Below are 24,834 nucleotides of genomic sequence, written 5' to 3'. Positions count from 1 at the left end.
CCTCACCCCGCCGTGACCTACCTCTTTCTACCTACAGCCACCAGCAAGCAACACCTCCTCCTCCGCTCCTGCCTGGTGGCCCTCGCTCCCGCCGGCGACCATGGCGACCCACAAGCCGCGTGTCCTCTGAGCACCCTCACCAACCAACTCTCTCCTACACCACGCTTGGACTCACGCTGCTACCCCCCAGCACCAAGCTGCTTTGTACATCCAATACAATATGTATACAGAGAGCACATTGTGAGTTTCCTTTCTCCATCCCATCCTGAGTGTGAACCAATATCTTATAACCCCACAAATGATGACCCTGGAGATTTGCACTCACAAAGGATGGAGGAGAAACTCATAACCCCACAAATGGTGACCCCCGGAGAATCGCACTCACACAGGATGGAGGAGAAACTGATCACTCTCCCAGTCTTCAATCAACATGGAAGACTAGCTTATCCACATGGAGGCAGCTCTCATCGGCTCTACAGTTACTGTTTCTACACCGCAGGTTAGAGACCCTACAGCAGCTCTGCTACTCTAAGCAGACAGCCGCTCCTCTTCCTGCCCCAAGCACCACGTCTTATCGACCCCTACACACCCGTCCTGCCTCAGACGCCGCCCTCGGCCCAGCAGTACCCCCTGCTACTGTCCTGGACCCTCCTCCTGACGTGGCCCCTGCTCCTCATGCAGCCCCTGCCTCTGACGCAGACCCACACACCCCTCTTTTCTCACTCAGGTACCCCCTGCTACTGCCCTGCACCCTGCTGCTGTCTTGCACCCTGCTGCTGTCTTGCACCCTGCTGCTGTCATGCATCCTGCTGCTGTCATGGACCCTATTCCTGACGTGGCTCCTGCTCCTGACGCGGACCCACACACCCCAACAGGCGCTACTGAGGACCGTGTACCTGCCGCAAGAGAAGCGCCACATTCCTCGCCTCCACAACCCTCCTTCTCCCTCTTTTCCCACAGATCTCATGTATCTAGACAACGTTGTCTTCCATAGCAGCCGGCTCATCCATGCCCTCGCCGTTATGTCTCACATGTGGGATACAACCCTGCCGACAACAAGTCTCCTGCACCGCCCGTTATGCATCACATGTGGGATGCAACCCTGCAGACAACAAGTCTCCTGCACCGCCTGTTATGCCTCACATGTGGGATGCAGCCCTGCCGACAACAAGTCTCCTACACTGCCTGGAGGGAAGGGGGAGTATTGTAGTGGATTCCTCCCCTACAACTGCCGTGTCGCTGACCAGCCGACCCTCTTCGAATTCCCCAGCGTACGCCTCGTGGTCAAGGTCGGTAACCAGCGCTGCCTAACAAAGCGGAGGTCAACTATCAATCCACGCCTACCCCTGCTATATAAGACCTCACCCCTCCGTGACCTACCTCTTTCTACGTACAGCCACCAGCAAGCAACACCTCCTCCTCCGCTCCTGCCTGGTGGCCCTCGCTCCCGCCGGCGATCATGGCGACCCACAAGCCGCGTGTCCTCTTGGACTCACGCTGCCACCCCCCAGCACCAAGCTGCATTGTACATCCAATACAATAAGTATACAGAGAGCACATTGTGAGTTTCCTTTCTCCATCCCATCCTGAGTGTGAACCAATATCTCATAACCCCACAACAGTTCTTCCAGAGTCGTTGATTCGAATCTCACCGCTGCTAGCTTTTTTTTTTTCATTTACCCAAGCACAACTTCTGTATAAAATTAATTTGGTTTATATTTATTAGTTGATGAATGAAAACCAATAAAGATATTTATATTCTGTAATGTCAAAATAAAAAAATTATACTGAGATACTGCAGAGAGACGTCAGATATGGAGGATACAGGCCTGACTAATGCAACGTTTAGGAAGTTACTAACTGCCGTAAAGCATGATGGCTGTTGCTGGTATTGCCCTGGCTGCATAGTCAAGGTGAATGAAGCGATTGCAAGCCATAAGGGAACGAGTTCTCTTGGGACGAAAATAGATGAAGCTGGAGCCCTGCTGGTTGCCAAACTGGAGCAAGTTGGGAAAGAGATCCTTGCTAAGACTGAGGAAGTAGCTGATAGAATGGAGGTGGTTGCTAAGAGGAGTTATGCTGACATATTAGCAGGGCCACGGGAGGGGGCGGAGAGTAATGTAGGATCAGAACAGGTTCTACAACAGCTTGGGACTTTGAAGAAGTGTGTCGAAGAAATGAAAATTAACTGTTAGGGATGAGGAGGAACACCAGGAACGTCTCCAGTGCAGGAACAATGTAATAGTTTTTGGAGTCCCAGAGAGCCAGGCAGGGGGAACTGTGAGTAAGGTAACACACGATAAGGTGCTGTTTCAAAATCTTTGTACAGAGGTTCTGAAGATTCCATCAACCCCTCAGGATGTGAGGAGGCTGGCACAAAAGCAGGGGGATAAGCCTCGCCCCCTAAGGATCACACTAGTGAGTGAGGAGGAGAAATGGCATGCTATTCGGCAGGCAAAAAACTTAGCAAGGATCGAAGCATTTCGGGATGTATTCATTCACCCAGCTCGCACGGTAATGCAGAGGGAACAGCAGAAGAAGCTCCTGCAGGACTTGAAGCAGAAGAGGGAGGAGTCAAGGAAGAACGGGGACGGGTGTACATGGGTTATACTCAGGGGGAGGGTAGTGGAAACAAGTGTGCCGACACAGGGCCAGGGGGCAGCAGTGCACCCTCCACCTGCTCTAACCCTCACCCGGGAGGCAGCACCAGCTCCGCCTACCGGACAGGAGAAGGCGAGCACCGTGTAAACAATGACATTTCTAACCACACCCTGCAAAATACAGTGTACTTAGCAAACGCTGCAGCTTCTGAGAATGGGGGGGGTGGGGAGCGGGGTTAATACTAAGAGCAGAGCAGAGACGTTACCGAGAACAAATTCTGGTTTGAATGCCATGTACACTAATACTGACAGGTTTCTCGATAAGAGAGAGGAGTTTGAAACACTACTAAGAGTACACCAACCAGATATTGTAGGTGTTGTAGAACTGTTGTACAAGAACAGGAGAATCGACCCAGAGGAATGTGAGTTCAGTATTGCTGGATATGACTCATTTACGAATCTTTCTCAAGACCACAGCTGACAATCAGCCGTGAGAGGGAAAATACAACACACAGCTTCTCAAAAAATCATTCATTGCCAAAATTTACGTACCTAATTCTTTTATGCATTCTTACAGTTATTAAATGCTGATTGATTTAATATCATCAAGTAGTGATAATGGGTACCTATAGATGGATTACTGGCTAGCTAATGCTGGTGAGTGGCCAGTTGATGAATGGCCTTCGTACAATACTGTTCTTGCCTGGAGTACTGTCACCCCACCTGGTCCCCGAGAAATGCTAGGGACTGTCAGTTGATTGTAAATGTCCAAAGGAGGGCCACCAGACTGGTGCCTGCACTTCGGCACCTCAGTTATCCAGAGATTAGAGTGCCTGCAACTGCCTGACTTATACTACAAGTGAGCAAGGGGCGACCTAATTGAGGTGTATAAACATCTCAGCGGGCACTAATCAGTCGAATGTCCGTACTTGGAGCTGGCTGATGCCCACCCCACAAGGGGTCACAGCTCAAGGTTGAAGAAGCTACAAGCCCAGAAAACTGTGAGGGCAAACTTTTTCAGAGTGAGAGTTATGAACACTTGGAACAATCTGCCAGAGAGTGTTGTGATGGCACCGAGTGTGAGATCTTTCAAGACCAGACTTGAGCAACACTGGAGCAGGTTCCAATACATTCAGGAGCCAATGCATGGCCAGTATTTGTTAACAGTGCGTAACAGAGACGTGACTGACCGCCCAAGCGGCTAATGAGCTGATCAGTGGTGAAGAGGATAAAAGTATTACATTTACCAAGCAATTTTTATCGACCTTAAAGTGTCTCTGTAAAAGCTAAAAATTATTTTGGGAAGCATGGCTGCACCAATAACATGAAATTATTTGAGGTCATCGGATCATGAGTGCTATTACGTGTTCAACTATGATTGAGCATTATTTGGGATGTATGAATTCTACTTATTTCCATGTAATATAGTACTGTACTGTACTTTATAACTTAATTTCTTACACATTTATTAAATATTATTGCTACATTGCTTGTTTATTTATCAAATTTATTCAATATACTGTACTGCAATGTGAACCAAATTTGTATACAGTACAGTATAAAGAAATCCATAATGATTTAGCATGACTTTTTTATTATCTGGTATGGTCCTGTATAATCAAAAAGTATATACATTATATAAAGGCCACTCATAAACAAATATTCAGAGGCCACTCATACAAAAATAATTCCGGTTATTTTTGTATACCTGTACTATTATGTAACTTAATAGGCTATAAATATACAGTGCAGTACTGCCAACTGTAATACCCACACACAGCAACTATTTCACATTGTATCTGTTTGCAACAATTAGATGGTAGTACGAGATCATCTATTTCCCCCTTCCTCCCATCCAGTCATATGGTCCTTTGGGAGGTTTCATCATTTAATTTCCTCAAATACTCTGCCACTCAGGCTAGTAAGGTTTCTTCCTTTGATTCCATCACCAATAACCAATTTCCAGGTATGCCAGTGTTTAAATTGTAAATAATAAAAAAAAAAATCATTTCCAATTGTCTCAATTATTTATACAGCACTGTACTGTACCAACATTTTGTGACGAAGGAATTATTCACACTGTTGCTAACACTGTCGTAGCATTGCCAGGAGAATTTGATGATGGTTTCCAAACTTGGGTATGTTCCATTTGACAAAACCACCACTTATCAGGTTACTAGCCATTCAGTGATTGATCTGTTCTTTGTTACATTGTTACAACCTTTGGTGTGAGCATAGAAGGAAACTGAAGCAACAAGAAACAACCTGCAATACTTGGTGAGGTCACACTGGATAACACCCTTCTCACATCTGACCCAAGGATTTAAATTTGTGGCTGCAGTGGTGATAGGCAAGTGTAATCCCACTGCTTTACCAAACCCCTTAACAGATGAGCATTCTTTGTCATAAGAACTGCACTTACTCTCTTAGATAACAACAAACCAATAAACTTATCAGATATTTTACAGTATGATAGGGAGTTAAGATAAAGGCCAAATGCATTTTCCATTTTTTTATATCTATTCAGAATCTTTGATATCAAAAGTTGTAGAAAATATTGAAGGAATATCAATTAATGGGAAAGTAATATCAAATAGTTGGCAGGAAGATTATATTACTCTTATTGCAGATAGTGAAGAGGCATTACATAAACTGGTTAACATATCGGAAAATGCAAAGAATATGAGCTTTGGCAGAAGAACAGTAATGACAATTTCCAAATTAAATATAAATCCTAAAAGTTAAATCTTACCAATTTAATGAACAGAACATTAGTTTTACTTCAAGAAAGACTGCTGAAATATTGCATACAAGCATTACTATTGTAGTGATAAGAAGCATAGACATTTTCAGCAATTACCTGAAGTAAACCTGAGGGTTTATAATTGTGATTGTACAGTAGAAAGTTAGAAATAAGTTCTACTGATAGAAAAAAACGTACTGTACCTTGTACCGTATCATGAATGGCTAGAGCAATGAAATGGAAACTTATATAAAAAGGTAAATGAGATACTCTGTACTTCTGTCATATAATTTTGGATGATGGGGCTAATGGTAAAGATTTATAGGTTAAATTTAGGGTAAAAGTGCTAAGGTATGGCAGAGACTTTGATGGATAGAGCAGAATCCCCAGAGATACAAAACATAAGGAATAGGAGAGAAAGGCACTGAAAATGTTTTGAATGGAGGGTTGTGGTCACCAACCCTTATACCTGAGAATAGCACCATGATCGATTGATTCTATAGTGGTTTACATACTCTTTCAATCCACAAAGTGTATAGATAAACTTAATATTTCTTAGACATTCTCTACAAAACTTATCACATCACACTCTAAGTACAACATTAAGTTAATAAGAAGTTTTGCGGGAGAACCATGGCAAATGATCCAAATCCACATTACCACCACAGAGAATAACTCCGACCTTCTCAGGAGCTGCGTCAACCTCCTCTATTGATTTCACTGCAGCATATATGGCAGCACCTGATGCAGCTTCCACAACCATCTGATAAATAAATATGAAATATTATTTAATATACCTGTAGTGTACAGTACTGTAAAGTTCTCTACATAATGACACTGGGTTGATGAGCACATGGGCTACTATAGTAATTTTAAAAGGAAAATTCTGGAAAGTAATAAGGAAACAATATTAATTTCCTCTTGTTGTAGCCAAGTTCATAATAATAAAAAAATTCTATCATTACAAAATTCTTCAACAATGCAAAATAAATCACCCATATTAATTGGCTTTAACACTGATCTACCTACAACTTGCCAAGCAGTGTAGTATTTTGATATCCAACAGAAAATCCTTACATTCAATGTATTTTAGTTCATTCTTTTTAAGTAATTCTGCAACAATTAAGGAAAGAATGCACTTACTTAATTCCCTTGTGGCTACATAGATATAAGAATTCTATCTAGTAATACTCTTACAGTAGGTCCTCTATACATCACGTGAGTGGGATGAAAAATCATGATACTGTATATCTTCTATGTGCAGAACAGGTGTTGACCCTTATACGATGGGTTTAGGGACCTCAAAAAGCCATCACTAAGTGGTTTAGGGACCTCAAAAAGCCATCACTAAGTGATCGATTGTATATCAATACTGTATAAAGAACTAATGGGGAAAAGTAGGTTCCGTGCCTGATACCCTGAAGGGCCAGAGTTATCACTCAGAGTGGGTTTTTTTTTAACTCATATTTTGGGTAGACATATGTAAATTTGTTTATAACGGTTACATGCACACAATCTTTCATACAGAACGTGCAAAAAAAAATAAAAGTAAAATAAATGATTATAATAAGGTCAAAACATAAAAAAAAAAAACATTTCTTACATTCACCAGAGTCAGTGTGGACCATGGAAGCAAGAGGGGGAATGTTCTTTTTGGGATCTCAGTTAACCTAACCTACCAGGCCAAGCTGTGAGATGCTTTATTGTTATTTTTCAACTCATAATTTCAGGTAGATATATACAAAATTTCTTAAATTTTCTTCAAATCTACATTTATACACTTTAAAATCAGTCTTGCAAGAATTGAAACTGAAGTACAGGCTGCACAGTCTATGGCTAGCCAACTCAAAGAGAGGTATTTTGCAGGTGCCACAGTAAAATATGCACTCAACTGGAAAGTGAAGAATTATTAAGACCCTACAGTACAGGTACCCGGTATACAGTCCAGGGGAATATATCAGCCCCAATTAATGATCAACCCCAGGAACCATTCATTATGCAAAACCAAATACTGGTACAGTATTAAGTACTGAACTGTAAGGTAAACTAAGAAAAATACTGCATAACTATAAAACCATTCACCTTAATATTCTAAATAATAAAAGTGAAAAATTGTGTGGCAAACACCTTCCTAAATAAAAATTATATGCAAAGAAATTACAACAGAATGCACAGTATAAATAAAACTTCTTGCTGATCTATGCTCATGTAAGAATAGTGACACAACACGAGCTGATAGGGAGGGAAAATGAACTTCCTTAAATGGTTAAAAAGAGTTCAAATAGCACTACTGTATGCAATGGGACTCAAAACTATGATTCTCCCCAGATGAGAAAGTGATGCTCATTCAGAGTTGTAAACTAAGTAAATAAATTTACTTGAGTACTGTATTCAAGTAACATTTTTGGATATTTACCTTTTAAAAAGTACTCAAATTTTTAAGTACTTTTACTTTAGTAAGGTTTTCTAATACTTTTACTCCAATACAATTGAAAAAACAAAAATCGTAACTCTAACCATTACATGACCCAAACAAAGAGTTTTAATGTCTGTGGCAAACTAATAATATATTATTTAATTAATTAATTAAATATTAACCATAGTAAAAGAGTTGTATGGGTGGAGGGTATGGTGTGGGGAGACACCACGCGGTTACATACTTAGAGGTCAGGTGAAGCTAGGTCAGGTCAGGTCAGGTGGCAGTGGCCATGACGGCGGACTTTTCCTTTGACCTTCTTTTGTTCATTAACACCTTGACCACCCACCTCACCTTGCCTACCCTTTTATCCCCTCCCTTCTCCCCGACCTTTCCTTCAGTTGCTCTTTGAATATATACAATACTGTAGTATACCTGTATACCTAAAACGAATTTCAAAGAGGCTGTAATTCTAAAATGCTTTACATAATTCCATCTTAGATATAAAGCGTGTATCTATACTTATGTGAGAAACTGAGTGAATATAAAATTCTGCTTAACCCTTAGGCCCCGGGTGACGTCCCAGAACGTCCGCCTATTTTCCCGCCATTTTTTATATACAGTATTTATTTATTTATTTATTTGTTATTATTTTTGGAAAAGTTGATTTTTTCCTCGATTTATCCCTGCGGGGTCGGTACTGCCAGCAACATCCTAACCCGGGGCTTAAGGGTTAAATAACTAAGTACCACTGCCCCACCAGCACCCGCCAGATTTTACGTGGTGCGAAAAATTCAGCCACTCATCAATTACAGTAGAATCGAAAAGTGCCGTCACCACAGCCACACCCAATTAGAGGGACAGTTCACAGTGATTCTTAGTCAGACTCAGTCACTATGGAGTCAACAATCATCCACAAACTCCTCAACTGAAGGAGCTTGATAGGTACTTGTCATGCCCAGGGGATGGGATGGAGATACTGAGGTCTTTCCCAACATTATGTGACTTATCTAACACCCCACTACCTGCATCTGCTGCTTGTGAGCATCTGTTAGTCATGCTGGGCTTATTATTTATTATTTAATTAATTTATTACACCCTAGGGGGCAGCAAGCCTAGTCACAAGACCATGCAGTCAGACACTATTACATTGGTACTCGTGTCTCGCAGGACACGCTATGACTTGTGGTATGGAGGCAATATTGATATGATTTAAGGACAATGGGAGTTAGCACCCACCAAAGCCTGTGTAGCGCACAAGAATTAAATCTAAATTATTACGAATAAGTAGGTGGTGACATATAGAGGTCAGTGACTCCCTGTGGTGAGAGGCCCCTGACAGTGGGACAGTCAAGACAATAGTGTTGAAGGGTATTAGCACTGGGACAGTTACAGAGTTTACAGGAAGAGAAGTGTGGGTCATCCTCCACCTCAGATACTTGCCAGATAGGTCTGTATCTTAACCTAATGTGAGCAGAGACAACATTATGTGGTCCACGTTGACGATACTTGTGTGGATAAGGAATAAAGTGATCATAGTGTTGGATGGACATACTCTCAGCCCGTTCACTATCCATGCCATGGATTGTAGGGAGAAGAGCGGCTGAACATATTCTCTTTCGGTAGGTCATGCTGGGCTTATATTTAGGTCTAAAAGATCCTGATTGGACAGTCATAGTTCTGAGAATGTTACCGGTACTGATTAATCTTAATGGAGAGATTTGCAAATAAACATGTGTAATGCTGTCTTTTAATTTTATCTTAGGTTAACTAGTTTTTTACAATTTACTGTGGATTTATTTTAATATTTGAGACAATTAATAATTTTGTTGTTACTTTTACTCTCAGTACTTAAGTATTTTATGAATGAGATACTTTTTTACTTCTACTTGAGTACACTAAACTTTGGATATTTTTACCTCTACTTGAGTAACATTTTCCTAATGTAACAATACTTTACTTACGTAACAAAGTTCGATATTTTTCACAACTCTGTGCTTATTGCAAAAACACTAACCAACGCTGACTGTCTGGATAGTGTGTCCTGCCACTGAACATGTCACATCCTTATGGCTATCAGTAAGATGGAAAGTGGAAAATAGCTATGTGCCGTCTGTAAGAAGGGTGCTTGCAGTAATTCAATAATGTGCACTGACTGTGGCCATAAAATGATGATGTCAGCAGGTGAATTTATAGAATGAAACATATAAGTTATTTGATAACATTCATGTTACAAAAATAAAGTCAAATTTATACAAGTAAATGTACAGTCACCGCAACAGAAGTTAAGACCTAGGTGTGATAGAAATAAAATAGGCAATTACTCTTTATTTATACAAAAATACACTGGAAATACATCCCTAGTACCCAGTCATCTCTCCCCTGGCCTTCACCACATTAGACAACCTTTTTAGCATGCTTTCACACAGATGAACGAAATAACTTATGTCCATCTCCCGTGTCCACACTTTTTTAATCTCCTCGTGCAGGTGAGACAGGAAATCCACAGTCCCTGATCTTACTTTTCATCTATTTCCAGACATTCTCAATAGGGTATAGATCAGGACTGTTTCCTGGCCACTCTAACACTGAAGTACCCTTCTCCCAGAGGAAATGAGTCACTTTCTTGGCGCTGTGGCAGGGGGCGCCATCATGCATAAAAATGTCAGTTTCATGAATTTCGTAAATGTCCAATAAATGATCTTTAAGAACCTCAAGATACCACATGCCATTCATAGTTGTATTTTTAGGGAGAAAGTACAGTCCTCCATGCCCCTTGTTACCACTGAAGCTCCCCCACACCAGGCTGTGGTATGAGGGCCTCCTGACGCGCACACGATGAGAAGTTACCGTATGACTTAAAAAATTGCTTTCGTCAGACCTTCTTCCGCTGCTCCACAGTCCAGTGACGGCATTTTTGACCAAAGGCGAGTCTCTTGTGGCGTATGGTGGGGGTGAGAAGCAGCTTGAGTGCCGCTATACAGCTGGGCATGTGAAGGTCTTTTTGCAGGCGGTGTTGAATCCCATGAATGGAAAGGTTTTTCAGAGAAGGCCTGGATAGTTGTGGATTCTTGAGTAAAGAATTCTTCAGAAGATGATCTGTGGCAGGAGAAGTCCTTCGGGGTTCGGGGGTGGGGGGGGGGGTGTTGTCCACGACAACCTTTGTGCGCCGGAACAGCACTGGTGGTAGGTCCTGGGCGACTGCGAGGACGCATCACAGTTGCTTTTGAACAGCAAGTATGCCGACAAATCTTGACAATAGGCAGTTTTCCTCCCTTAAAGCCAGTATCAATGGTTTGGGGCCCATCCTGGATCACTCAGATGCACGCAGGGTGGTGTGATGCAGCAGAGAAGTAAAATAAGGGCCACAGGAAGTCGAGGCATTGTCATTGCGTGCTCCCTCTTCAACAATTGGTGGGGCACTGAGGTCTCCGTGCGGCCAGAGGCTCGTGATGATGTTACCAGATGCCTGATGTTTCCAAAATTTCAACTAGATCTGAGGATTTTTTTGGTGTAATATTGCTGAGAACAAACCGAACTCATACAATATAGGGAAGGGTCTCAACTTCCGTTGCGGTGACTGTAAGTTAAACCACATCTAATTAGGTGAATATCTGTATAAAATTCAATTCTTAAGCCTCACCTTCATGCGTTCAAAGCCAAGCTTCATTCCTTCAATCATCTGGTCATCTGTGATGGTAAACACCTTTGGCTCAGCATACTCACACAGGATTGGGAATGTCAAGTTACCAACCTACCATGACAGAAGACCACATACTGAATAAATGATATAATTCTACTTATACCGTGATAAAAATCTGTTAATGAAAAAAGTCAGTAAACCCCCACCAAAGAACATAATTAGGCTCTACAAAAATGTGTTCTCAATTAAACTTCTCATGGGGTACTTGCCTGTACCTCAGAGATTCTGCACACCCCATCAATTATTTTTTCTCTAAAGAAATAAAATTTAACATTTTAAATGATTGTTCTACATTTCTACAACTTTGGGAAGCAGTACTGTATAATTCCTTCCAAAACTCCTAATAGTATCCTTCAAGTGGTTTTTGCCATCTTTCTTTAACCCGATAACTGCGGTAGAGTGATTTTCTGATCAATCCCCCAGTGTGCAAAAAACAAGTACAGTACAGTATATCGATTTTCCAAGAACATCATTTCACTCTTGTGGATTAAAAGATAATATGTAGAAGAATATGGAAACAAAATATGAGTCCATCACTTACCTTAGTTTGGCCGCCAGTCTCTCGTGGGACGGAAAAAAGATTCTAATCTCTATTGCTCACTCCAACACTTGACTATTTGACAATTTCACTTATAGTAAATATACCAGTAGTTGAAGCTTTCAACATCACTAAATGAATCTTGAATGTTTCAACTATAAGTAGGCATGTACAGTATATCTTACAGTAACACATAAGCAGTCATTAGTAATTTTAAATGTAAATACAACATCAACATGGGATTTTGTGAAATTTCTAAAATGGAGGATAGAGAAAATGTATGTCTCAGTGGGGAGACTCAAGAAACTGGCGAGTGTAAACATCCCATACCTGACCCTGCAAGATATAATGTTTTTTGGGGGGTGCTGTAATCAAAACGTTCTGAATTCCAGAATACTGCATATGTCGCACTCTCTGCTATCATTCGAGAATGTATGTTGCAGTTATCGGGTTAAGAGACTAACAAGCTCCTATGTATGGAATTACTTTGTGTAAATACAGAAAATAACCGAAAAGTTAGCACAATACACAACAGAAATTATTAACACTAGAATTGCCAAATGCAATGATGGCAAATGGCTATTGGTGCAGATGGGTGGTGAGAAGTGATAAGAAGTAAAGATGGGTTCTGGTGAGGTGGACTGGTCAAATACCTTACTATTGCCAGCAGAGAGTGTAGGCAAAGCTGACTGACCTAGACCTTACTCAGATATAAGTTCATGTTAATATGATCTTTACAAGACAAAACCTGTTCATGTTACCTGGAACACCAACCCAAGTTGTGATATTCTACTCTGTCTATTTGAAGAAAAGATGACTGATTTAATTATCTACCTTGGATTATTGTTTACCCATGATAGTGTGATGTTTTTTATGTTTGAAGACAGTTTCACTGATTTACTTTAGACTCTAGAGTGAATCTGAACCTATAGTATATGAAGGAAATAATAAAATGTATTTAGGGCTGCCTCTGTTCACCACCACCTCCCACTATTGCTGCTTTAACTACAGTACAGTAACTCTATCTCCAGGGGATTTATGCCTATGGGACCCTCTTTCTTTCTGCTAGTGCTTCACCATGTACATGTATTTACTAATTACTTCAACTTGTTCCAGAAAGGAAAGTGAACTATTTGGTAAAAATATGTGCACTCAGGTGTGTATACTCAGCAAAAAGTATCATTACACTGATGGTGTTATACAATATGACACAACGGACAAAATATTCTGAACAGGGTGTTTGATTACATCATGTTGGTAGCCCTGATTACCCCTTATATGGGAAAAAGTGGATATGCCAGTGAATCACATTTTTCCATATGCCTATTCTCATACAAGTATAATTAATAAAATTTAATTTTGACTGTCACACTTGTTATAAAACAACAAACACTGTTATGGTATTTGATCATGTTTCATATTGGTTATCCTGCCTACCCTTAATATGAGAAAATGTGTGTTTGCCAGTGACTCACAATTATATATAATTACAGTATACAACTTATACCTGTAATTATTTATTTTTATTTCAAGTATGCATACCATGGTGTTTTCTTTATTTTGTTATTCAAGAAGTAGAGCAAAAAATTTAACTTAGTTTGTGTGAGTGTGTGGAAGCATAACTTTACATAGCCAGGGAAGAAAATTTAACCTAACCCGGTGAAGACAATGTCTGGTTTTTGAGAATATCCAGTTTTCTGGCATCTGGGTTTGCGGGTCCATACCTGTGCTACACACATAAAGATGTTTTCTTCTTACCTGTTGTGTGCGTATAGCATCTGCAATGGTATCAATGAACTGTGGAGGATTAGGCCACATGCGTTGTTTGCTTTGAAGGCATCTCTGTAGTAGCTTCCCATAAGGCTCAACAGGATACACTATAGGAATAAAGAAAACACACTTGTTTCCACAGAAAATACAAAAGAATTAACACAAGTAAAAAAATAAAAAAATAAAAAACCCAATTGGAGTGACTTGTGATACAGTACCTCCAATGTAACACCCCTTGATGAGTCTGTCTTCGCAATGGGGCCTCCTAAGCTCCAGCAATAAGTTACATTATTTATCACTTCACCACTTACTAGCTCACTAGCTGTTCAAGGGGCTGATCTGTATTTTGTTCAGTGTTAGCACAGGAGGAAACCGGAATACTTGGTAAGATCATACTGGATAACACCCTTCTCACATCTGACTTGGAGATTTGACCCCGTAACCACAGTGGTGTGAGGCAAACACGTTACATTGTCCAAATGAAGCCTTTAGATAAGTTATTACTCATCCTGAACCACTATCTACAAAAATGAGTTGCAATTTAATCTCTTCACAGTTCCTGCTCACTCAGAAATTCACTTAAGAAAGTGGGTGGGAAGCTTGTCTTCACCCTTTGGCTACCAAATGAGATTTCATTCTTCAGTCTTCTATTCATAGCTTACAAGTTACTGATGATTTCCCAAAGACATATGATTTTCCAAGACAGCAGAAAGCTAGAGTGGATAAAGTCAATTACCAAATGTCAAAGCAATCTATCACAACTACCCAAAATAAGTACAGTACAGGTTGACCCTCTCTTATCCAACATTCCATCAACCAACAACTGAATAATAGCAGTGTTATAGAAAAAAAAATTCTAGCAAACCTCACAATTAAGGGTATGTTCAACTCCCAGATGTCAAGACCCAATTCTAATGGTATTTCATGATACAGTATTCAAATAATAATCACTGTATGTACAAGACTAAAGTTCAGTGGCAACTCCTCTATTTGGACTCATGCTAAAACTCTTACACTTTATTGACAAAGGTATGATCCCAATATACAGTACGTACTGTTGTTCTCTCATTTCAGTCTCAGTCATGTGAGTACAGTATAAAGAAAATTTTAACGCTCATAGGAGCGTTATTGGTTTGTTGCTGGAGAAATAAACCCTCAACGTTGACGCGTACCATATAATTCGGACAAAACCTGTTAAAGAAGAATTCACATATAACAAATGCTGTCATCTCAGGACACATAGAATGAATAATACAATCAATATACAGTACATAGCCTGTTAACATCTTAAGTATAACTCACATGTTACATCTGTTGATACATCAGGATACAAGTTGTATAATATGATCAAATTACAGTACATAAATATACTTATTAAAGTTATTTAGAGTTTATATTTACGTTTTAGGGTCTTGGGTTCGACCAGCGTGTTGTTTCTTCTGCAAGAATTGGTAGACTACTGAGCAATCGCCATCCAATCGCAGCCCTAGACGAGGGCATCTGTTTTATATTAGAAGACCAACAAACACGTTGTCAGCACTGCCCCCCCTTCTCACCCTCTCTCTCTCTCTCATGTTTATCTTACTGTGGTGGTAACATCTCAACCTCTCTCTCTCTCTCTCTCTCTCTCTCTCTCTCATGTTTATCTTACTGTGGCAGTAACAGAAAATATTATTAACACTTGCTGAGTTCAGTGCATGACAGAAAAAGAAGGTATTCAAATTCGAGTCTTATTCAAATCTTGAGGATGAAATGACTGGAGAGTTTGTAGTTTTTAAATCTTTCCAACTGAAAGATTTAATAAGCTGCCAGTGGAACACAACAATGTCATAAATGATGTATCTAATCTAGCTTTCTGTGCAGACAGCATGAGGTCAACTGCTTCAACATGCATACAAACTATATGTTGGATTTCCCATTAAAAAAATTTCAGTCTGCCAGTAGTCATCAGTTTGTGAAAAATTTATGTGAACGTTTTTTGAGAACTCCACACCATTACACCACAATTTAACTTACATAAGTACTGGTATAGCAGGACTGTATTATGATTAGTTATGTATATTGGTGGTTCTATGGCAATAAAATTTGGGCAGTTAAAGAGGATGACACTTATAGATTTGAGTGAGCTGAAATGAGAATGGTGAGGTGGATGCATAATGTAAAATTGAGAAATAGGAAATCCTGTTCAAAGCTAAAGAGAATGGTTGGATATGTTGGGTATTGAGAGTAATGTAGTACTGTACAGCTCCTCCCCGACTTACGACGGGGTTAGGGACCCAAATCCAGGTCGAAATGGTCTTAAGTCGGAAATGCTAAAATAATACAGTACATACAAAATCTAAAATGGGTGTCTCTTTTTCTTCTCAGCACCACAAAACACTCACTTTTAAGCTTGCCAGCCATTTTAAGGTGAATTACAAACGAAAATTTTGTCTGTGCACTGACTTTGGGACTCGAAAATACGTAATTTGACCAAATTTTGGTACGACTGAGGCAGGTAGTAAGTGCAGGTGGTCGTAAGTCGAGTAGGTTGTAAATCGGGGAGGAGCTGTATTGGTAAAGTTTTGCACAGAGGTAGGCTGAGATATTTTGAACATGTAGAGAGAACACAGGAGAAAAAGTGGGAAGGCCAAGATTGACATATTGAGAAGTTGTGAGAAATTACCTTAGAGATGAGCACCTAATGAGAGAGGATACAGTAAAAAAGGACATGCAGCCCAGAAAGTTGCCATCAGATAACCAAGTCTAAACCATGACATTGTGGAAAATGGCCATAAAATAATGAAAAAGATGATAATGAGACAAAAATAAAGCTCTTCAAGCTGAGGTCCCTAAGAAAGGGATCATCCTATCTCTGAATCTGCTCTTAAAGGACAAATTCATTCTGAAAATTACAATCCCTAGTGTCCTTAGCTCCACTATCAGAACTGCATAGACAAATTTTTCCACTGTTCTCTCAAACTGTCTATGAGAATTTATACTCAAGACGGGATAGATCAGATCTCAAGGAAGAGTAAGTTGTTCAGAAGTATCTAGCATACACCTGTACTTATCCTTAACTTTTGAGAGAATTCTAGAACATAATCCCCATGGTTGGCAAGTCAGTAATATTCCCATGAGCCAGAATCTTTGATCCCTGGAAATTTTCATTACCCGGAAAATTAAATTTTATCATTCCGAGAAATTCTGAGAAAAATCATTCCATTCTGTGCGTTCGAATGAATTTCTGAGTACTGTACGTAATTGTATTATGAGCTGAGCATGTGGGTGGGTAGACTTGTGTGGTACTACTGACTGCATGGGTGATTGGCTGATGTATATCACAGTCTATCTCTTCAAAATCTAGCTGCCATTGTAGTAGCTTGTTTTCTTGTTTACTGATTGTTTTCTCATATGATCTGTATTGCGAAGTACTCTACATTACTGTACAGTATACCAGGATACAATCAGCCAAGAAAACTGTACCATTTAAGTAGTGTTAAGGCATAAAAAGTGATTACAGTTACATATACTGTACTGTACATTCAGTAAGTGTGAAAGTACTGTACATACAGTACTGTACATACCAGAGTGGACAGTGTATGCCTTGCCTACTGAAGGTTTGTGTGTAAAGGGTGTATGTACAGTATACAGTGCATATACAATCCCTCCTTTTAGGAGGGAGAGGAGAGTGACAGTTAGCAACACCTGCTACAATAGATGGTACAGGAACAATATTCTAATTTTTAAACTCATTCAACAACAGATTCCAATCTTATGAGTCTGGACCCTGGAGCTTGGGAATCTAACCCCCTGCATGTGCTGGAAAGACATAATTTCTCAATCCTGGAACAACATGATTGTATATAAATTGAAAATGGACATGATAACTGCTCAAATGTATATTTCTAGCAATATTCTACTACAACTGCCTCAGTGTTGTTGCATATACAGTGGTCCCTCGGTTAACAAACACAATTCATTTCACAGTCGTTCGTTAACCGAAAATTTCGTTAAGCGAACCTATTATTTCAATGGGATATTGGGTAATTGGTTCCAACTCACAGACAAGTACATACAAAGTATAAACAAAATGCAGTACAATACACTTACTTTGAGGTGTGTATGTAGAATGTTGCTGGTTGATGATGACGATGGGAATTAGAAGTGGGGGGTGGAGGAGGAGAAGGGAGAAGAGAAGGAAGTGGGGGTGGAGGAGAAGGGAGAAGAGAAGGAAGTGGGGGTGGAGAAGGGAGAAGAGAAGCATTTTAATGCTTCTTGGAAGGCGAGTCACCTTCCATAATAATGTCAGGAACCTCTGGACTGAGATTCTCTAACATGAAAATCTTTTCTCATTTTTGGAGAAGAACACTGAGGGGAATCATCTTTCTCACCTATGCTTGATGCAGTCATTTCGCCAATAAAATTTTAAGTTCAGTAGCTGTAACTAAAGATTATTTTATTCAAATCAACACTGCACTGCGCTATACATTGTCAACATGTTAACTAAATTTCAGAATTACCAATAATTTTAATGTAAAAACGTAAAAATACTCTGTATTCAAGAGACCAACAAACACGATGTTTCCTCCACTGTAAACAAAGTTAAACAGAGACACATTGGCGGGTGAGTCAAGCGGCTGATGGGCGCACAAAAAACTAGTTCCCTGTATTGCATATATTATCAATACCGGAATGTTAACTAAATTTTTAAATTACCAATAATTTTAACATAAAAAATGCAAAAATATTAAAAAGCACAACCTTCTTGATATTTACTGCACTGGAAACGAATGTAAACATAGAACCGATTACTGTATTGGTGGACTAGCCGATCAGCTGATGCACACAACAAAACGTGTTTGTCGTAAGGATTTCGTTAATTGAAGTTTTGTTCGTTAATCGAACTGAAAATCCTTATGGGAGCTAATTCGTTAACTGAAATTTCGTTAATCGAACCGTTCGTTAACCGAGGGACCACTGTACATGTCAGCAACCACAACTGTGCTGAAAGACTCCTAAGAAAAAATATGCAATGGTGGTATTGTACTATTCATTTGAACAATAAATCATGACACTAAAATATTGTACCTCATCATTTAGGTGAGCTTTGTCACTGGGTGTTCAACATACTGGGATACCTTTGGTCATTCATCAGGAGCCACTAGCCATAAAATTAATACTGTACCTATAAAAACTTACCTTTGCAGTTAGGCTGCATGCCTTTGGTAGCAACAGCAATTCCTGATGTCATGCCCCCACCACTGATAGGCACCAAAACAGCATCCAGATCTGGCACCTAGATTGAGTGGAGTTAATACTATTAAAGAATTATACAACTTTAAGTGGATTAAATAAAATTGTTTTGTAGAATCTTAATATTTCTTCTCATAAAAAAGGTGAAGAATAATATCAAAACAATGAAGGATCTCACTTATCAATAATAATAGTACATCATATCATTAAGGTCTTATTTTCAGTCAAATATATTATGTCTAATGTGACATGAGTGTGATGGCCTCAGAATCACCCATATACCAGAGTTAAGCGTTATTTCACAGCAAAACTATATCTTGTAATAAAATAAGTCAGTAGGGGATGCACGCTAATCACTTCCATGAATATTTGTGCACTAAAGTGGAGCTCAGACAGTGAACTCATAAAGAGATTCAGAGTGCAAAATACTACTATGTTTAGATTCCAAACCCAATACTTCAAGAACTGACAATTTTCATTCAACATTTGATAAGTTTCTTCGTCTGGTGAACCAATGGATCATTTTTTGCTTTACCTTCCCATTATTAGTCACACAGGAGAATATATGTGTGGTAAGCTCTTGGACACATTGAATGAACTGTACATAGATGTTCAATATATTTGGGGACAATCGTACAATAATGCTGCCAATATATCTGGTATATATGAAGGTCTCCAAAAAAACTCAAAGATGTAAATAATCTCATTGATTATATGTACCTTGTGCTGCCCAATCATTGAACCTGGTTGGAGTACACAGTGTTAGTTGTTGTTTGGAACCAGTAAATTTTTTTGGTTTGCTGAACAAACTTTATGTTTTCTGAGCAGAATCAACACATCGTTGGGCTATCTTGACAAAGGGTTTACCGGTAACCCCAAATGAAAACTACAGGATTTTAACTTTAAAGAGCTCGTCAACTACATGATGGTCTTGCCATGCTGAGGCTACAAAAGCACTGTGTCTGAACTACAAAATCATCTATGAAATCCTCAAAGACTTTGTGGCAAATGACGATGAACCTGAATCAATGAGGTCAAAGACGAAAGGATTAATTGCTGGCCTAGAGAAGCTTGAAACAGGTTTCTTGTTAAAATGTGGAATAGAATACTTATTTGGTTCAATAAAGTGAGCCTAACTCTGCAAAAGGAATGTGTGGAACTACTGACAGCCACATCATTGCTTGAGTCTTTAGAGGAGTTCACTGAGAAAGTGCGTGAAAAATTTGACGAGATTAAAGATGATGCAAAGAACACCATGCCATGCATAAACCAACATTATCAATATGAAGAAAAACGTCAGAGAAAACGAGAGAGATATTTTGATGAAAGTAAATCACCAGATGAAGAATTCACAGAATCCCCAGGTCAGATGTTCAGAGTGCAAACTTTCACTAATCATAGATAAACTGCGGACTTGTCTTGCACAACGTAAAGAAGCTTATAGAGGACTAGCAGATGATTTTTGCATTTCTAAAATGTTTCTCAGATCAAAACAAAGAGCATTTGCCAGCTAGAGTAATCCATCTCACATCAAAATACAGAGATGATTTTGATAATGACTGTGTTCAAGCTGTTGCTGAATTTGAAAATTTTTATGATTTTATGATCAGACTGAAAGAGAGAATGGCTTCACCACTGTCAATGCTCAAGTTATAAAGCATCAGAATTTAGAAGCAACTTTTCCCAATGTCAGCATAACCTTGAGAATACTCCTGTCGCGGCATGTCACAATATGTGTGAAGCAGAACGCAGCTTCTCGAAAATGAAAAGCGTGCTACAATGAGCCAAGATAAGCTGAACCGCCTTGCCATCATACCCATTTGAAAGCGATCCAACACGTGTGATTGACTTTGAAGATGTGGTTTCCCAGTTTGCTGCTATGAAACCTCGAAAGGTCAACTTTTAGTTACCGGTAAATATTTGTCTCTAATATACTTCAGGTAAATACAGTTCATTCTTCCAATGAATATATGAATTAAAATTAGTCATTTTCATTATCATAGTTTGTTACATTATATTTTATTCAAAGATATTTTTTTTTTCTGATTAAATGACTTCTGGTAATCAATAAAACTTGAAAAGGAAAACTTAAAACTTGAACGGAAAAATAGCAAGAAATGGTTTTATAATGAACTATATTTCATTAGTTGAATTCATGACAAAAATATTTCACCAAATAAATAACCATTATTTGAAACATACCTGTACAATGTCTCTTTTTCCTGAAAAAAGGTAGAGGAAAGGGCTAATGGGGACCCCTCTCGATAAAGTGCCTGAGGCCTTAGATTGTCATGATGCTGCCCTGGAACAGTCTCAAACTTAGTATCTGAAGTAATGAGTTTGTGGGGGTGTCTTACCACTAGGGCTTTAGCTGCTGTCCATTTTACTGACATGTATTTGGATCAAGTAAAAGTGCCTAGGTACCGGAAATTAGCCATTGCCCAGTACAGTATATAGTACTGCACAAGAACGGTTGAAAAAGGTACAACAGAAAACTACAGGCCAATCAGCCTAACATCACATACTGAATGTGCAAACTCTTTGAGAAAATTCTGAGGGATGCTATTATCCAACATCTGACTGTGCACAGTCTTATCAACACGTGATTCTCACTAGGGAGGCTACATCAACTGACACAGCTTTGGCAGAAAAAGTGAAGGGAGAATTGTGAAATGATAAAGCAGGGTTTATTTAGGTGTCCAGGAAACAAATAATATTTAGTTTATTTATCTATATGTGCTAGAAATTCTTTACAGGTATTTCACTTTGATAAGTGTGTTGACACAGGTGTCAGGAAACGAGTCAGATACATGTTACATTGGCAATACTGTACTGTACATTACTGGCCGACAATTGCACAATTTGAGGACATTTTTCTACATATGATAAATGCTCTCTTACTCCATGAAAACCCCAAAACATAAAAATCAGTAAATTTTTTGTAATACAGTATTATTTGTGTAATTTTCCGTCACAAACAATTCTAGTACAACTAGATAAATTCCAATTTTGTAGAAAACCATAAAATTCTTTTGTAATAGACCACAGTAAGAGTTAAAATTATTCTGGAAATGTTTTTCACTGAATGATCATCAAATCTTCATAAAACAATGCAGGCTGTCATGCATACCACATGCAGATAGCTCTAAAAAATACTGGCGGTGTGAGATAAGAACTATAGTACTTCAGGGCACGTGATCAGACAATGACCGCTGATCAAGATATGAACATTATTTCTTCAATTGGAGTGCCAACGCTGCTAAGGTAAGGTCTCGAAAAAGTATTTAGTAAATGGGTTAAAAAAATTTATACAATACAAATTCTCACTTTTGTCAAAAAATAAAATGTTTTACAGCTTTAGCATTCTTACCAGTTGATGATGCAAATGACACATTTGAAGAGTTGGCCTTCCTCAGGAATTTGTTTCCTATTTTGAATTAACATGCACAGCTGCTGAAAGAGGTCAAGGATGCAGCGGATGCAGATTGGTATCAGTGTTTCCTATTCATGTATGGAATGTGCATATGAGAACTCAGAAGGATATAACAAGGACTTATACTCTTGAAGGTTTTCATAATGCAATGCAGCATTCTGTCTCCTGCCATCATTCCAATATACAGTACGGAAGTTTATTGAAGTTTTGAAGAAAGAGGCCTCTGGCTCAAAAGAAGAAAAACAGAATTTGATCGAGGTGGCAATACACAACCGAGACAAAGATAGAAACTTCACTCACGCTTGCAAAGGCTTCTTGAGAGATATGATCCTCTTGAAAAAATTACATTCTTAAAAACCATTTCTCACAATCTACATCAATTTTAGATAAGTGATTTCATATTCTTAGATTATTTTGCGATTGACTTAATACCTCATATAATTAAATTTTTACCGATTTTAACTACTGTACTGTACAGTATTTCTAAATATAGATGCCCAATAACAACGCCATTGATGGTTGGGACTTTGATGCAGTAATGGAGCTTAAGCCTTTATGGTAACGAACACCAACCACAAACTTAAATTGTATATAATACTGGTGACAAAATGTCTGGGTGATGAAATTGCCTGGTAACAAGTTGTCCAGAGACGAGTTGTCTGGTGATAAATCGCTTGATGATAAAATGTTCAGTGACGAAATATCTAGAACCGTTCTGTCCCTATCTCGCAAAAAAATGGAGGTTACTGTAGTACTGTATCATATATTGAGGAAGACATGTATTGTACTGGTAAAATTAATTACTTAACAATACACAAGTCCCAATGGGAAAGAGAAACAGCATTAACAGAGACTGAATGTGAAAAGTACCTCGGTGTATATGTTGACAACGAACTGAAGTTCTTGAACCACTGTGAGAAGGGGCATCAAGCAACTAAGATTCTAAGTCTTATAAGAAGGTCATTCACATACCTAGATGATACGACCATTGTAACACTCTTCAAGAATTGGGTGCTTGCCCATTTGCAGTACTGTACTGTACAGTAGGATCTCATGTTTCACGACAAATTGGTACTGGTTTTAGCGTCGCAAAAGTTAAAAATCGTGAAACGAGTGACATTGAAATACATGCAAATAAGCCAAATCGGTTTCGCGGTGCCACCCAAACCCCCCTATAATGACCTACAACCCACCCAAAAAATGACATTACTGTAATGTATTCATACATATTTACATAGTACATAATGTTGATAACAGTATTTATATACACTCACACTGTAGAATAACTAACCTTGATGGAGTCAGTAAAATGCTTGACGGGTCTGGTTGATGGGTTCCGAGGCAGGGAGGGCTGGTTACTGCTCCCTCCCTGCTCCCTCCTCTACACTTCCTCTAACCTCAGCATCAAATCCCTCAAAGTCTTGAGGCAGCTCTTCCACCAGTAAGTCACCCAACACTTCAATATCATCATCAGTGGTGCCATCAACATCTAAAGTGATGTTTGCCAAGGCATTAATAACAGGCTGGGCCTTGCGCAGGTACCCAGTAATAAGGGCCTACTGACGAGCATTAACACAGGACATGTACAGGGCCTTATATTCCTCCATACCCTTATCAAGGGCAGAGCACATAAGGTTCTGAGGAAGAGGCCTGGTATCATATTCTTGTAGCTGCTCACCGAGACGTGTGATGCTTGTGAGCACATCAGTCAGCTGGCTTGTTGTAGTTTAACCAGGCTTAACGTCATCCTCTTGTGTTGGTTGCTGTTCTTCTTGTTCATCATCCTCCTCCAACACTTCTTCAATTGTTGGTTGCTGCTGATGTTGACCAACGATTTCTTGCAAATCTTCAACCTGAACATCTGAAAATCACGGTGTTGGGACCGATCGTGCTGCCTCGACCGTGTCCATTGTGTTGCCATTGCAGACTGCCTCTCCCCACTTGCCTCAGTCTGTTCTGCCCCACTTACCTCAGAGCTAACGAACAAAGGCTTCCATGCATGTAGCACTGTTGCAAGATTAATCTTACGCCATGCCTCAATAATTCTGTCCACTGCATTTTTAATATTATATTTCTTCCCAAATTCACAAACTGATAACACTTCACGGATGTGGGGTGGTGAGGTGCTAGGGGTCGGGTTGTTTATCATCTCCTTTGCGCCTCCTCCTGGTTAGCTGGTGCTGGTAAAGCCTGGTCATTGTTAGAGAGTTCTGCCTCGATTTGTTGTAACTCAACTAATGAGTCTGTCTGCTGACGAAAGTCTTTATAGTGATTGATAGTAGAACAGTTTAACATTACTGATGAATTCGTGGTCAAGTGGCTGCAGAGGCGATGTGATGTTAGGAGGAAGGAAGATAACTTGTACATTAGGGTGGTGTCCAATTAGAAACTTAAAG

The 24,834-nt window shown here is 39.4% G+C and overlaps 1 protein-coding gene across 9 annotated transcripts in view; it reads right to left on the bottom strand.

Annotated features, from left to right (window-relative positions):
* Window positions 1-5,097: 5,097 nt before the first annotated feature.
* The window catches only part of LOC121862307 (probable serine racemase), a 34,794-nt gene continuing 15,057 nt past the window's right edge, over window positions 5,098-24,834 (bottom strand). For 8 of the 9 annotated variants that reach the window (XM_042360459.1, XM_042360457.1, XM_042360454.1 and 5 more), the window contains exons 6-9: window positions 18,952-19,048; window positions 13,759-13,877; window positions 11,403-11,513; window positions 5,098-6,106 (exon numbers count right to left, since the gene is read on the bottom strand). In XM_042360459.1, coding sequence (XP_042216393.1) covers window positions 5,951-6,106; window positions 11,403-11,513; window positions 13,759-13,877; window positions 18,952-19,048 — 483 coding nt within the window. In that variant the 3' untranslated portion in view covers window positions 5,098-5,950. The remainder of the gene's footprint in view (window positions 6,107-11,402; window positions 11,514-13,758; window positions 13,878-18,951; window positions 19,049-24,834) is intronic. The other variant, XM_042360461.1, reaches the window with a different exon arrangement.

Source organism: Homarus americanus, unplaced genomic scaffold, assembly GCF_018991925.1.
Source record: "Homarus americanus isolate GMGI-L3 unplaced genomic scaffold, GMGI_Hamer_2.0 scaffold31037, whole genome shotgun sequence".
NCBI lineage: Eukaryota > Metazoa > Arthropoda > Malacostraca > Decapoda > Nephropidae > Homarus > Homarus americanus.
The sequence above is the reverse complement of the archived record's forward strand: the minus strand, read 5'-3'. Positions and strand labels throughout refer to the sequence as shown.